The 13,424-nt window shown below is 37.4% G+C and overlaps 1 protein-coding gene across 1 annotated transcript; it reads left to right on the top strand.

Annotated features, from left to right (window-relative positions):
- Positions 1–229: 229 nt before the first annotated feature.
- On the top strand, positions 230–10,524 carry LOC112201825 (isoeugenol synthase 1). The gene is made up of 5 exons (XM_024342747.2): positions 230–561; positions 9,001–9,135; positions 9,258–9,486; positions 9,575–9,778; positions 10,175–10,524. Exons 1-5 carry the CDS (start codon positions 307–309, stop codon positions 10,369–10,371), a joined length of 1,020 nt encoding a protein of 339 aa, XP_024198515.1. The 5' UTR covers positions 230–306; the 3' UTR covers positions 10,372–10,524.
- The last annotated feature ends 2,900 nt before the right edge of the window (positions 10,525–13,424 follow it).

The following is a 13,424-nucleotide window of genomic DNA, read 5'->3' as shown; positions in this document are numbered from 1 at the left end:
TTGGCTGGGCGGAGGAACCGTAAAAGATAGTGGGGGATATCAAAGTCATTAATGCATGGTGGTACCACCATTCTAAGTTTTCAACCCCGAGAATGTAACAAGGTAGTTCTAGCAAGCTCATGGTTTTATATATGGTACCACAAAGTACACTCAATTTGAACTAAAATGTATGGAGTGACAGACCATTGAGGCATTGATATGAGTTGGCCTCATAGTACATATGACTAATCCATTGCTTCAAAATATGTGGCCACTATTCTTTTAGTACGTACTCACCGACTTACTGCTTCAAATTTAGATGGATCGATGATGCTTCAACGTCTGGCATATATGTGGCCGTTCAGAAACAATAATACCATCACCGAAACAGATATGGCTGGAGAAAAGAGCAAGATACTGATAATTGGAAGCACTGGCCATCTAGGCCAGTACATGGTGAAAGCAAGCGTTTCTTTGGGACATCCAACCTATGCTTATGTGCGACCAATCAAACCCACCACCGATTCTTCGAAGCTTCAGTTGCACAAGGAGTTTGAAGCCATGGGACTCACTCTTTTTCAAGTAATTAATTATTATCCTTCTCTCTTCATCTGACGTCTTTGTTTCCCTCATGTAAATTAGTAGCTTCAAGCCCTCCAAAGTTCCAATTAATAAACCTTCTGCCCTACTCTGCAAGCCAGAGTTTTCCACAGATATATTTTACTGTTTTGCGGAACTGAATAGTAGAACACTCAAAACGTAACATAGTCAGGACTAGAGAGATTAATTTTGTACAAAACTCCAGTGTCTTTCATAAATTTCATGTTTTACTCTATCCCATACACGCTAACATAAGCAATTTTCTACTCAGTTTTACTTTCTTTTTCTTTTTCTCTAACAACTTGTCAAGATATTCACAAAAAAAAAAAAAAAAAAAAAAACTTGTCAAGATTATAGATGTAGACTTCACTCTTGATTGTCTTAATTTGTTTCCTTGTGATTTCATTCATGGCCTCGGGATCAATTTAGAGTTATGTGCGATAAACAGAAAATTGAATTGAAAGTTTAGTATGATACAAGGGAGTAGAAAAAAAGTTGTTGCCTCAAACCGTAAGTGGAGGGCATTATTCTCTCTTTGTTTAAGAATAAAGGATTCGAGAGAGATTGATAAGAGAATTGTGTGTTTTATTATAGAGAATATATAGGAGCCCTATATATAGGGATTACAAAGTACATGTTCTAATGCTACAAGGAAAACTATTCCGATTAGGACTAGGAATTCTAAAACATTCTCTCCTATTACAATCATGGAACTAACCCTAGTTTGAATAGGCACACATAAGTTAATTTCCTTCAACACTCCCCCTTATGCCGCTTCAAACTTGGTGGTGACGCTTCATTCGTTGCCTCGTTAAAAACCTTACTCGAGTGAAAAACCCTGTGGGACAAAAACAAGCTCGATGAGGAGAAAAAGAGTACAACACATCCTAGTGTTTCTCGAAGGTGGATTTGGGTAACGACTTAGTGAATAAGTCTGCTACATTATCCTCTTATCGGATTTGATTTACTTCAATCTTTAAAAGTGATTGTTGTTGCTGATTATAAAAGAACTTAGGCGATATATGCTTGGTGTTGTCGCCCTTGATGAAACCTAACTTCATTTGCTCAATACAAGCTGCATTATCCTCATAAATGCATTTAGGTTCATCTGTGGTAAACTTCAAACCACAACTTCCTCGAATATGTCTAATTACAGACCTTAGCCATATGCATTCACGCACGGCTTTATGTAGAGCAATAATCTCTGCATGATTTGAGGACGTAGCAACAAGGGTCTGTTTTGTAGACCTCCAAGATATCGCAGTGCTTCCCATGGTAAAGACATAACCTGTTTGGGAGAGACCTTTGTGGGGGTCGGAGAGGTACCCTGCATCAGCAAAACCCATCAAAACATCATTGTCATTTTGATGGAGGGAAGGCAGAGGACGCAGGCCACCTTAGATGGAGGTGGCGGCGGCGGCATGGCCGGCGATTATGCTATGGACGGAGGCAATTTGCATCTTGGAGTCCGGTCCCAAATTTCCGTCATTCCTCTTCTCTCTGTAGGGATAAATATGCTCATATCAATCGCACCTCTTAACTATCAAAAGATTGTCCTCACACCAATCCAATGGCGACGTGTTGGCGCAGAACTATGTCGAGCTAACAAGTTCACTGCGAATGAGATGTCCGGTCTTGTGCATTGAGCTAAGTACAATAATGCGCCTATTGCACTTAAATAGAGCACTTTGGCCTTTAATGGCCTCTAATAATTCTTCAGCCTCATCCTTTGGGCGGAACAGATCTTTTCCGGAGTACTCACAGGCTTTGCTTTATCTTCATTAAAGCGCCTTAAAATTTTCTAAGTATACAGACTGATGGATCAAAATCCCATCACTACGGTGCTCGAGTTCTAAACCGAGACAAAACCATGTTTTCCCAAGATCTTTCATCTCAAATTCGGATTTCAAATATTTAGCAGTTTCCTTTAACTCATCTAGAGTTCCAATTAGGTTCATGTCATCGACATAAACTACTACAATTGCAAATCTAGAACTTATTCTTTTAATGAACACGCATGGGCATACTTCACTGTTAATATATTCCTTTCCAATCAAGTAATCACTTAGACGGTTATACCACATCCTTCAGGATTGTTTTAATCCATATAGTGAGCGTTTTAATCTTATTGAAAATACGCTCTGTGGTTTAGAGCCACTTAATTTGGGTAATTGAAGTCCATCTGGAACCTTCATATATATCTCTGAATCTATATCTCCATAGAGATATGCTGTAACCACATCCATAAGCTGCATGTCAAGTTTTTCGGAAACTACCAAACTGACAAGGTAGTGGAACGTTATAACATCCATTACGGGAGAGTATGTCTCCTCGTAGTTGATTCTAGGGCATTGTGAGAAACCTTGCACCACGAAGCAGGCTTTATATCTAACCACCTCATTTTTCTCATTACGCTTTCTAACAAAGACCCATTTATGGCCAACAGGTTTTATATCTGGGGGTGTCTGCGTTATAGGCCCAAATACCTATCTCTTTGCTAGCGAATCTAATTCAGCCCGGATCGCATATTTCCATTTAGGCCAATCCATTCTTCGTTGACATTCTTCGATAGAGCGAGGTTGGAAATCATCATATTAATTCCTTTTGCAACATGATATGCAAATGCATCATCAATAGCAATAGAATTTCTATCCATCATCTCATGTACACTAGTGTAATTCATGGAAATCTCCTTATTCTTTGGAATTGGTTCTGACATTGGAGCATCGTCCAATGATGTCTCTTGGACTTAACCATAATCCGGAATATTCTCATGAGATGGATTATTTACATCGATGATTAATGGATTATTTTGTGCCAAACCAATGCTCTAGCAACCTTTTGTAGTCGTTCAATGACAACTTCTGCAAGACCATTTTGGGTGTGAATATGAGGAACTGGATGTTCAACTTCAATCCCAATGGACATGCAATAATCATCAAAAGTTTTTGATGTAAACTCCCCAGCATTGTCTAGTCTTATAGACTTAATAGGATAATCAGGGTGGTGACCTTAACTTAATAATTTGAGCTAGTAGTTTAGCAAATGCAGCGTTCCTTGTGGACAATAGCACGACATATGACCAGAGTGTTAATGCATCAACCAACACTATAAAATATCTAAATGGTCCGCAAGGTGGTTGAATAGGTCCACAAATATCACATTGGATTCTTTGCAAGAATGGTATATTTTCTATAGTGTCCTTTGCATAAGATGGTCTCGATCCTAACTTTGCTAAAGAGCAGGCTTTGCAGAACGAATGCTGTGCTTTAGAAACAACCAAGGAGGATTTTGGTTGAGCCATGAAGTCACAATGGACTTTAGAAGTAGAATTTGGATTCATGGGAGCATAGGTGGCGTCAAAGCCACTCTTGGGCCGCAAGGGGATGGCGGCACCGGCCTGTGAAGGCCGGTCATGTAGGGGGACGGTGCCATGAGGTGCAGGGGCTCCTTGTTGGTCCAAAATCCGATTTTCACTTCTTTTTGTTCTGAAGAATGGATGTCAATGTGAAGTTTTTAATATACGGATCATCATATCACGACCTGGATGTTCCAAATGGTCATGCCAAAGCCTAGATGTGTCGAAATCTCATAAATCATCTCTCATAACATAATTGGATTCAATGATTCGAATAGTGGTTGCATACAACCCACTAAATCGACACATAAGTTTCTCTAAGACTCGTTTATATCCGTAGTCATTTGAGGTGATGCAAAGGAACTCTTGTCCATTCTCACAATGTGTTTCCATATGAAAACCATTGGCTCTCATATATTTGAAGCTCAATAGGGTTCTTCCTGCCCTAAGAGCATAAAGAGCTTCAGTGACATTTATATTTGTGCCATTTGGCAATATAAACTGGGTTGGTCTTCTACCATGAATCAATTGAGATGATCCAGCCATTGTAGTCACAAAAGATCGAATAGGCGTCATCCATTGGAAAAGTTGCCTATTTCGAAGAATAGTATGTGTAGTTGCACTATCCACGAGGCATTCTACCTCTCCGGGAAATATATTGAAAAATAATAAAGTTCGAAATTAAAATATGTCTAAGACATTGAATAAAATAAATCGAGACTTTATTAATAATAGCCAATGATTACATCAAAGTTTCTTGACCAAAAATCTAATCCAAAAGAAAAATAAACTGTAGACAAATCGTAGTCAATCAATCTGTTCGGTAACTCCAATTTAGTTGTGACCAGGTAAGGTAAGGCAAGATTTTGGTGGAGCATTGCTCACTTTTAAAACCGTTCTCTCCGTTCAAACCTTTTCTAGACATCACAATTACTCTTGGATGAGCCTAATGAGAAAGAGTTAATACAATAAGCCATTTTATTGATTAAGGCATGATTGCCATTACATAATTCTTGGAAAAATGAAGCACTATACTAATCAAAATCTACAACATCCTTGTGCAATTTTTCAGATTTGAAGTCCGCTATTATGAGGTTGACATCATTGTCATCACCATCATCTCCTTCTTCGGCTAGATAGACCTCTTGCTCTTAGGTCTCCATATGCCTTGTAACGTGCAGCTAATTGATTGCTTGCATTGCATTGCTTGAACCAATGCTCACTTGATCCACATCGATGACACACATCATTGTGATTGCCTCCCTTTAATTGAGGTGCATTGTTTGCACTTGGTTGGCTTCCCCTAGAGGGATTGACGCCATTCCCATGGCCTTGGGCTGCTCCACCAAGTCCTGGAGCCCCACGGCCTCCTCTCCCACATTGCCATGTATTTCCACGTGTCCGTCCTTAATTCTGACGATTACCTTCCTTTGTAGGGAGGTTATATGGACCAAAACGTACGTGTTGTCCCTTAATTTTAGGGTTCCTCTCCTTGCTCCCTCCTTTGGGTGAATTATTATAATTCGCCTTTTAAACGCTCTTAGTTCCGACAGGCCTTGAATTATAATTATTCATGAGGATATTATCATGTTTTTCAGCTATTCAGCTACGGACATAACATTGATTAGATGATGAAACCTCGTAATTCGTCCAACATTATACTCACCTCTATATTGCTTAGATACCAAAATTGCTCAGATGGGGAAGGTGGAGAGAGTTTTCTCAATTAGCACTTGTTCCGTGATGGGTTGTCCACAGAACCCCAACATATTTTTTAGCCATAGAACTTCTAAATTATATTCAGCTACGGACTTGAAGTCGACGAATCGAAGATTGCTCCATTGAACCTTCAAGTCGGGGAGGAAGGAATCCCTGACATTACCAAAGTGCTCTTCCAGCGCAACCCATAATTCTCTAGCATACTTGATCGCCATGTATTCCAATCAGAGTGATTTATATATGTGGCATCTCATCAAGATGAGAGCAGTGGCATTATTTGTAGCCGTACTCTCAAATATAAGCGCAGGGTTTAGTGCCTGAATTACGGGTATGATCCCTTTTGAAGTGAGATGGTTCTCAACATCCGTGACCCAACTATGATATTGCGAGCCAGATGAGTCGAGTATGGGAAAGTCAAGCTTCGGTTTCGACATCCTGAAAACAAGAAGAAGAAGTATATTAGTTTCGGAGTTAAAACTTCCACAACAACTAATAAATAATAAGATTTCTGAGATATGCTACCAAGAAATCGATTTCCAAGAAATTTTCGATTAGACCGAAACAATGATGTTTATATGATCATAAATCGTTGCTTACGGATGCTCTTAGTTCGAAATCTTACGAACGATCTTAGTTCATTTATAGCACGAATCCCCACGATTCCGCTTTCAAGAATTGAACCCACGTTATAAGAAAGGTGGGATGTAGGAGAAGGGAGGTTGCAAGTCCCTGAGAAAAAGAAGAAGAAAGTAAATTTCAAAAAGCAGGAACTTTAATTTTTAAAACTTACTTGTTAGTTTGCAACTTGAAACCTTGAAATCTTGAACTTGTAGTTGATGTAGCTTCGGTGGGAAGGCCTTGGATGACTTGATGGTGTGCGGCAGGTGTGTGGACAGCAGCAAGCAGTTGCTTCGGAAGATAGGGGCCGAGAGTTGCCTTGCGGAGGCGCTATAAGAGCAGCAGGTGCACGGGCAGGCAGATGGCAGTAGGCGCACAGGCGCGCAGATGGCAGTAGGCACATAGGGGCTCAGGGAGGGCTGCGGGGGCAGCAGGCGTGCGGCAGAGCTATAGGGACAGTAGGCATGCGGCAGGGCTGCAGGGGCAGTTGGTGATAGGCTAGCGCAGGCTAGGTGCAATTGTGGTGAAATTAATGGCGAGGAAGATTTCGGTTTTGGGTTTTGATTTTTGTGGTTAAAGCTCGTGCTGATAACGTGTTTAAGAATAAAGGATTTGAGAGAGATTGATGAGAGAATTGTGCGTTTCATTATGGAGAATAGGAGCCCTATATATAGGGATTACAAAGTACATGTTCTAATGCTACAAGGAAAACTATTCCGATTAGGACTAGGAATTCTAGAACATTCTCTCCTATTACAATCATGGAACTAATCCTAGTTTGATTAGGCACACATAAGTTGATTCCCTTCAACACACTTGATTTAAGCCCCAGACGTAGTCCTAGAATCAGAGAATTCTAGAGAGAGAAGCTCCCTTTTCTCTCTAGAGTTTTCAACACACCCATTCACATTGAGAGTCCATCATCAACATAGATCTCCCCACCCACCTCCATCTTCTTCCTCCCTCTTTTCCATTCCACCGTCACCCATCAGTATCAACCCCTTAAACACCCTCTGTGGTGATTGCACACCCTTTGTGGTGTTTTTGTACTGACTATGTTTAGATCTAGAGGAACTTATTCCTCCTTGCTTGTTTTCTCATCTTTTCTTTATCAATGTATCCCAAAAATTTTCAGATCTGACTCTATCCTCCATGAACTCTTCCACCCAACACCTCATATCATCACTCCTCCTTTTACCTGTGATTTCTTCCATGAAAGTGTTCATGGCTGCTGTTCAAAAGTGAAAATCACTTACCTAGGCGAGCATGGGTGCTCACGCATGGGTTTCACAACCACCAGTCTCCATTGTTACAGTCCTTTGCTTTTCGATTATATCCTACTTTGGTGGCCTCGGCTCTTTCACATATGGTGCATTACTGGTGAAGAAGAGGAAGGTGCTTCCAGGTGTGGTTTCAGATTTTCCATCCAATGTCTTAGATCTACTCTTTGGGGTTTTTTTATTACGGAGTTACTCGGCAGCTTTTGGCAGATTGGTGCGGCTTCGTGCTACTTATATCGACTTCGTGCGGCTTGTGTTAGCTACTAACGGCTTTGTGCGGCTTCTATTGGCTACATGCGATTTTGCTCTTTTTAGATGTTATCTTTAGGTTTAATTTCCTTTTACTCTATGTAGCTCAGTTCGAAATTAATTTTCCTATGTATTTACTATTCTGTATGGGCTTGTCCATCAAAATCGGTTTCCTGTTAGTTTTATCCTGGTTTCTGGGCTAGCTAATTAATCCCTTATTTCCAAACAAAAAAGTGGAGGGCCATTTATCCCCTAGATAATAATTGGTATGCCGTTTTAATTTCTCATTCCAAATTGTGAAAATAAACAATAATAGTATTCTCTCAATTCTTCGCTAAATATAATTAGTTCAACTAAGGCGTAGCTGAGGCGTTTTCAGGAGAGCCTCAGTAAGGTGCGAGTCTTACGGTATAAATGATCTATACTTATGAAATTATAATTCTTATATATAAAACATTAAGAGTAAACAAAAAAGATTTTAATTGTCATTCATTCATATATAATAAGTAAAGTACTAGAACCATATGATTCAGCAAAACTACCAAACATAAAATGAATTAAAGATTTGAAAGTTGAAATTTCAAATGACGTCATTTTGAGTTTTGAAAAAAATAATAATAATTTCTAGGCGTGCGCCTTAGGCAACGCTTTTTTGAGCTTTTTAAGCCTTGTTTTGTGCTTTTTGCGACTCGTCGCCTTGACATCAGATGTAAGCCTTACGGTATAAACGATCTATACTTATGTAATTATAATTCATATATATAGAACATTAAGAGTAAACAAAAAACATTTTAATTGTCATTCATTCATAATAAGTAAAGTACTAGAACCATATGATTAAGCAAAATTACCAAACATAAAATGAAATTAAAGATTGGAAGTTGAAATTTCAAATGACGTCGTTTTGAGTTTTGAAAAAAAAAAAAAAAAAAACACACAATTTGCCAGCCGTGCGCCTTTGGCACCTTAGGCAATGGGTTTTGCGCTTTTTACACCTTGTTTTGCGCTATTTGCACCTTATCGCCTTGGCATTAAAACTGACTCATTTTAAGGTAAATTTTACGCCATTTGAGCGTCAAGGCGCGAGTGAGGCACCTTTTTTTAAAACATTATTCAGTTGTGTTACTTAGGAAAATCTCTCAGTATATGTGTGTGCATGCATGAATTGATAGCATTAAATTTGTGGTTTGTAAACAGGGTGAACTGGATGATCATGAAAAGCTAGTGTGGGCACTTAAACTAGTTGACATTGTCATCTCTACTCTGGCGGTTCCTCAATATCTTGAACAGCTCAAAATAATCAAGGCTATTAAAGAAGCTGGGAATATAAAGGTCATTGATTAATTAATATCCCCTTCTTAATCTTTGGTTTTATGAAAAGCCAGCTACAATAATACTTAAATTGATGGTTTCCGTTATTGATCTAACTAGCATACATACCATTGTAAAACCAGAGATTCTTTCCTTCAGAATTCGGAAACGAAGTAGATAGAGTAAGTGGGCTGCCACCTTTCGAGGCTATACATGTGAATAGAAGGAAGATTAGAAGGGCTACAGAAGCTGCAGGAATTTCATACACTTATGTGTCTGCAAACAGTTTTGCTTCTTACTTTGTTGATTACTTACTTCATCCTCATGAGAAACGCGAGGAAGTAATCGTTTATGGCAGTGGTGAAGCCAAGGGTACTAAGCTCAAGTCAAGCTTGTTTATATTCCAATGTCGATATGATTTACTAACTCTAATAGTGTTTTAAACTAATTTGATGTGTAGCCGTGTTAAACTATGAGGAAGATGTAGCCGCTTACACCATAAGGGCAGCAACGGATCCGAGGGCAGCCAACCGGATCGTGATTTGTAGACCGCAAGGAAACATTGTATCTCAATTGGAGTTGATATCAGCATGGGAGAATAAGACAGGACGCACTCTTAAAAGGATCCATGTCCCAGAACAAGAAATTATAGAGATCTCTAAGAGTATGGAACCTAACCTCCGAACTTATCTTGTTTTCATGTTAAGATAGATTTAATGACAGCTAAGAGTATCATAAGGTTGAGAGTAGCTAGGTAGTGTGGCCTCATTCAAACTTGGTTGTGAGAAAACTAAACTCCGAGCCTACTATAAAGGAGGACAGTGCCAGAGAATTCGCCGTGAGAGGGGAATTGAGTTTAGTGAGGAACTGAGTATTTAAGGTGGAATTAGCTTAAACAATGGTTAGCTCCATGGAATTCTCTTAATTCTTATATTTTTCATGTGTTTATGTTTGTATGCCTCAATGGGGATTGTATTGGACTACATAAACAAAATTGAAAAACATTTTTGTGGTACCTAATAATTTATTTTCGTGTGCTTTGTTTAATTGTTGCTTGCAGCCCTCCCTCACCCAGACAACGTACGTGCATCGATCCTTCACAGCATATTCATCAATGGGGAACAGATGAAGTTTGAACTCACAGACAACGACCTCGAGGCCTCCAAGTTATATCCCGATTACAAGTACACTTCCATTGATAGCTACCTTGACATTTGCTTGGTTGCTCCTCCCAAGATCAAATTAGCAGCTTTCTAATAAGTTTTTGTGGCATTTGGTGGAAGAAATGAAGAATTGATACTGGCTTTATTGCTTATTTGGATTTTGTAATCATAATCCTAGAAAAGGCTAAGAGTTATAATTTTATGGATATTGAAAATCACTTTTAAGAATAACTATATATTAACTGCAGCATTCAGGAGCATACTCTTGGTTAAGCAATACATTTTGGATAAAATTAAACACCATAACATGCAAGAGCATTACCCAGATGTATAATCAGGACCTTGCAGTTTGAATAAAGGGCCAATTCTAAATAACCATGCACCAAACAAAAAGGAAATTTGTCACAAAAATTGCCAGCTATGGTTTGATACACCTTCAACCAAGCCAGAACACAACAATAATAGCCCAATCTTACATACAGTGAGAAACTCCCTTATTAGGGAATTTTCTTAGGTAACCGAATGTTTGCCATACTCTCATTTTATTAAATATTTTGGATCATTGGATTACTAATATATCAAATGATCTAAAATATTTAATAAATTGGTAACCTGTTTAGCTCTTACCCTTTTTAAATATTTTTTTTTTTCCTGAGTTTGGAGCTTCTATCCAGTTTACTATTGCTATTTTTCTTTTTCTTTGGAATTCCTTGTCTTCCGTTTGTTTGGTTTGACTTGGAATCATTGCTTGTTGGGTTTTGTTTCTTGCTTGGCCTCTATTTCTTTTTTTCTTAGATTGATCGGCTGTGATCAGTTGCAAGAAGAGATAATATATGTATATATGTATATATGTATACGTATGTATGTATGTATGTATGGAGACACATGCACACACATACGCACGTACAATTGCTTCTTCTTCTTTTTTTTTACCTTATCTTCCGTTTGTTTGATTTAATATGGAATCTTTGCTTGTTGAGATTTCTTTCTTGCTGACATTCAAGACCAAGCATACGTATACTTCGTGTAAAAGGGTTTTTCTCGTCTGCAGAGTGACAAAGCCAAAGATCGAAGCTTTCATGTCGAACTTAAAGAAATTGTGTCTCACTTGGATTCCTCCTCCAATGGTACGGTTTTGCCTCATTGAGATCTTCTTTGAGGGATTTTGCTTTATTGAGATCTTCTTCGAAGAGATCTTTCCTTGCTTGATTCTTCCTTAACTAGATACCTCCTTGACAAGATTTCCCCTCCTCAAGGAAATATCATCTCCTTAGCAAGATTTTGCCTCCTCGAAGAGATAAATGCTCCTTAGCGAGATTTTCCTCTATCTTCAATGACATATTTCCTTATTGAGTTAAAATTACTAACAAATTGGTCAATTTGGTGGTAATTCTTTTGGTACTATTTTGCAATTCACTGCCTAATGTGCATAAATCGGTCGAGGAAATCTAGACAGGTGAATCTGCCAACTTAAATTTATTATTTATAATGACTTAAAATTAATTTCCTAGAGACTTCAATTTATAGTTTGAGGAAACTCTGTAGAAACTAATTTTGTAGCTACTTAATGTACTAATTACTTAATGTTACCACTAGGGGATTGCACTAAGGTATCTTAAGTATATAATGAACTCAAGTATCTTTGGTTGTATAGTTTGTATAAGTAACAATATTTTGTTAGGACATTTTAGTGATGTAATGCCTAACACAAACACAAGATGAGTTGTAACTTTCACAAAGAGGAGTTAAGGTACCAAGTATTTAAAATGGCTTACAATCATCTTAGACACCATAACATGGAAGTTCGCTTGCTTTTTCAGTTGGAATGGAGAATTCTCTATATGCATGCAAACCACACATGTGGGATATCATTACATATATATATATATTTATATATTTTGTACGTTAATATCATCGTCGCACTACGTACGTAATCTAAAATAGAAACTTGATATACACGTAGAGCGGCACGTATGTTTTATAAAAAAACACTATAATTTTGCGTCTATTTAGAATAGAAACTTGATATACACATAGTGCGACATGTATGTCATATAAAAAACACTACGATTTTGTGTCTATCTAGAATAGAAACTTGATAGCAACTACATTTTATGAGAACAAGTAGCAAGTAACACTTCACTAATTAAACTCCATAAATCAATCATTGCCTATAAAGTTGAACTAATTCTAAAATCATAGTATAAGTACTTCAGGCACAAATAATAAAAGGTCATTTTCAAGAAGCAAACTTTAACTCAAAATCGACAGTGAAAACAATATAAGTCAACAAACTACTAATTGTTTATGATATCAAGAACTAGCAATGACTACTTAAGTTAACAAAATTTAACCCGAGACACTAATTTTACTACTCATTTCCAAGCAATGAATTGAAAACGATAAAGATAGTGAAAACGATAAAGCCAATTAATGTTTGATTATCAATTGACAATTACGCTTTGGGTTACGTTTTTTTTCTTTCAAAAAAAAAAAAGAAAAATTAAAAAACCTTCTAACCTAGACTCACCGAATTATCATTAGTTAAATAGTCTTTATTGCTAATTAATTTTATCAGTAGCGAATTAATGTTTGATTAATGCTTGGTTATCAATGGACAATTACACAATTGACAATTACGTTTTTTCCTTATTAGAAACAAAAACCTTCTAACCTAGGCTCATGAAAATAGTATTAGTTAGATAGTTTTTATTACTAATTAATTATATCATTAGTAGTTTCCTTAACCAAAAATAATTCTTTTTACATGCATTTTATGACAACCACAACAATTAGTGTAAAAATAGATCATATTTGTTTTAGATGTAGTAACTACTTCATGTACAACTTGTTATGTTGTTTTTTGAACTAATTTACATATGCTACCACAATATGTTATCATATAGGCAAACAATTATGTTTTGACTAAAAGCACGTATGTCCTCATTGCTGTAATGAAGTTCTCTCTTGCGTAAATAAAGTAATATACTGTGTAATTTCCATCGGTGAAGTCGTAATTACTTTCGGTCAACATAATTTACCACAAACTACAACAATTGATGTAAAAACGATGATTTTTGTTCTAATTGTAGTAATTACTCCACCTACAACCTATGTACTAGTTTATGGACAATTTTACAATTATGA

The sequence above is a fragment of the Rosa chinensis genome, chromosome 5, assembly GCF_002994745.2.
Source record: "Rosa chinensis cultivar Old Blush chromosome 5, RchiOBHm-V2, whole genome shotgun sequence".
NCBI classification, from domain to species: Eukaryota; Viridiplantae; Streptophyta; class Magnoliopsida; order Rosales; family Rosaceae; genus Rosa; species Rosa chinensis.
Note: the sequence above shows the minus strand (reverse complement) of the source record. Positions and strands in the feature narration are given on the sequence as shown.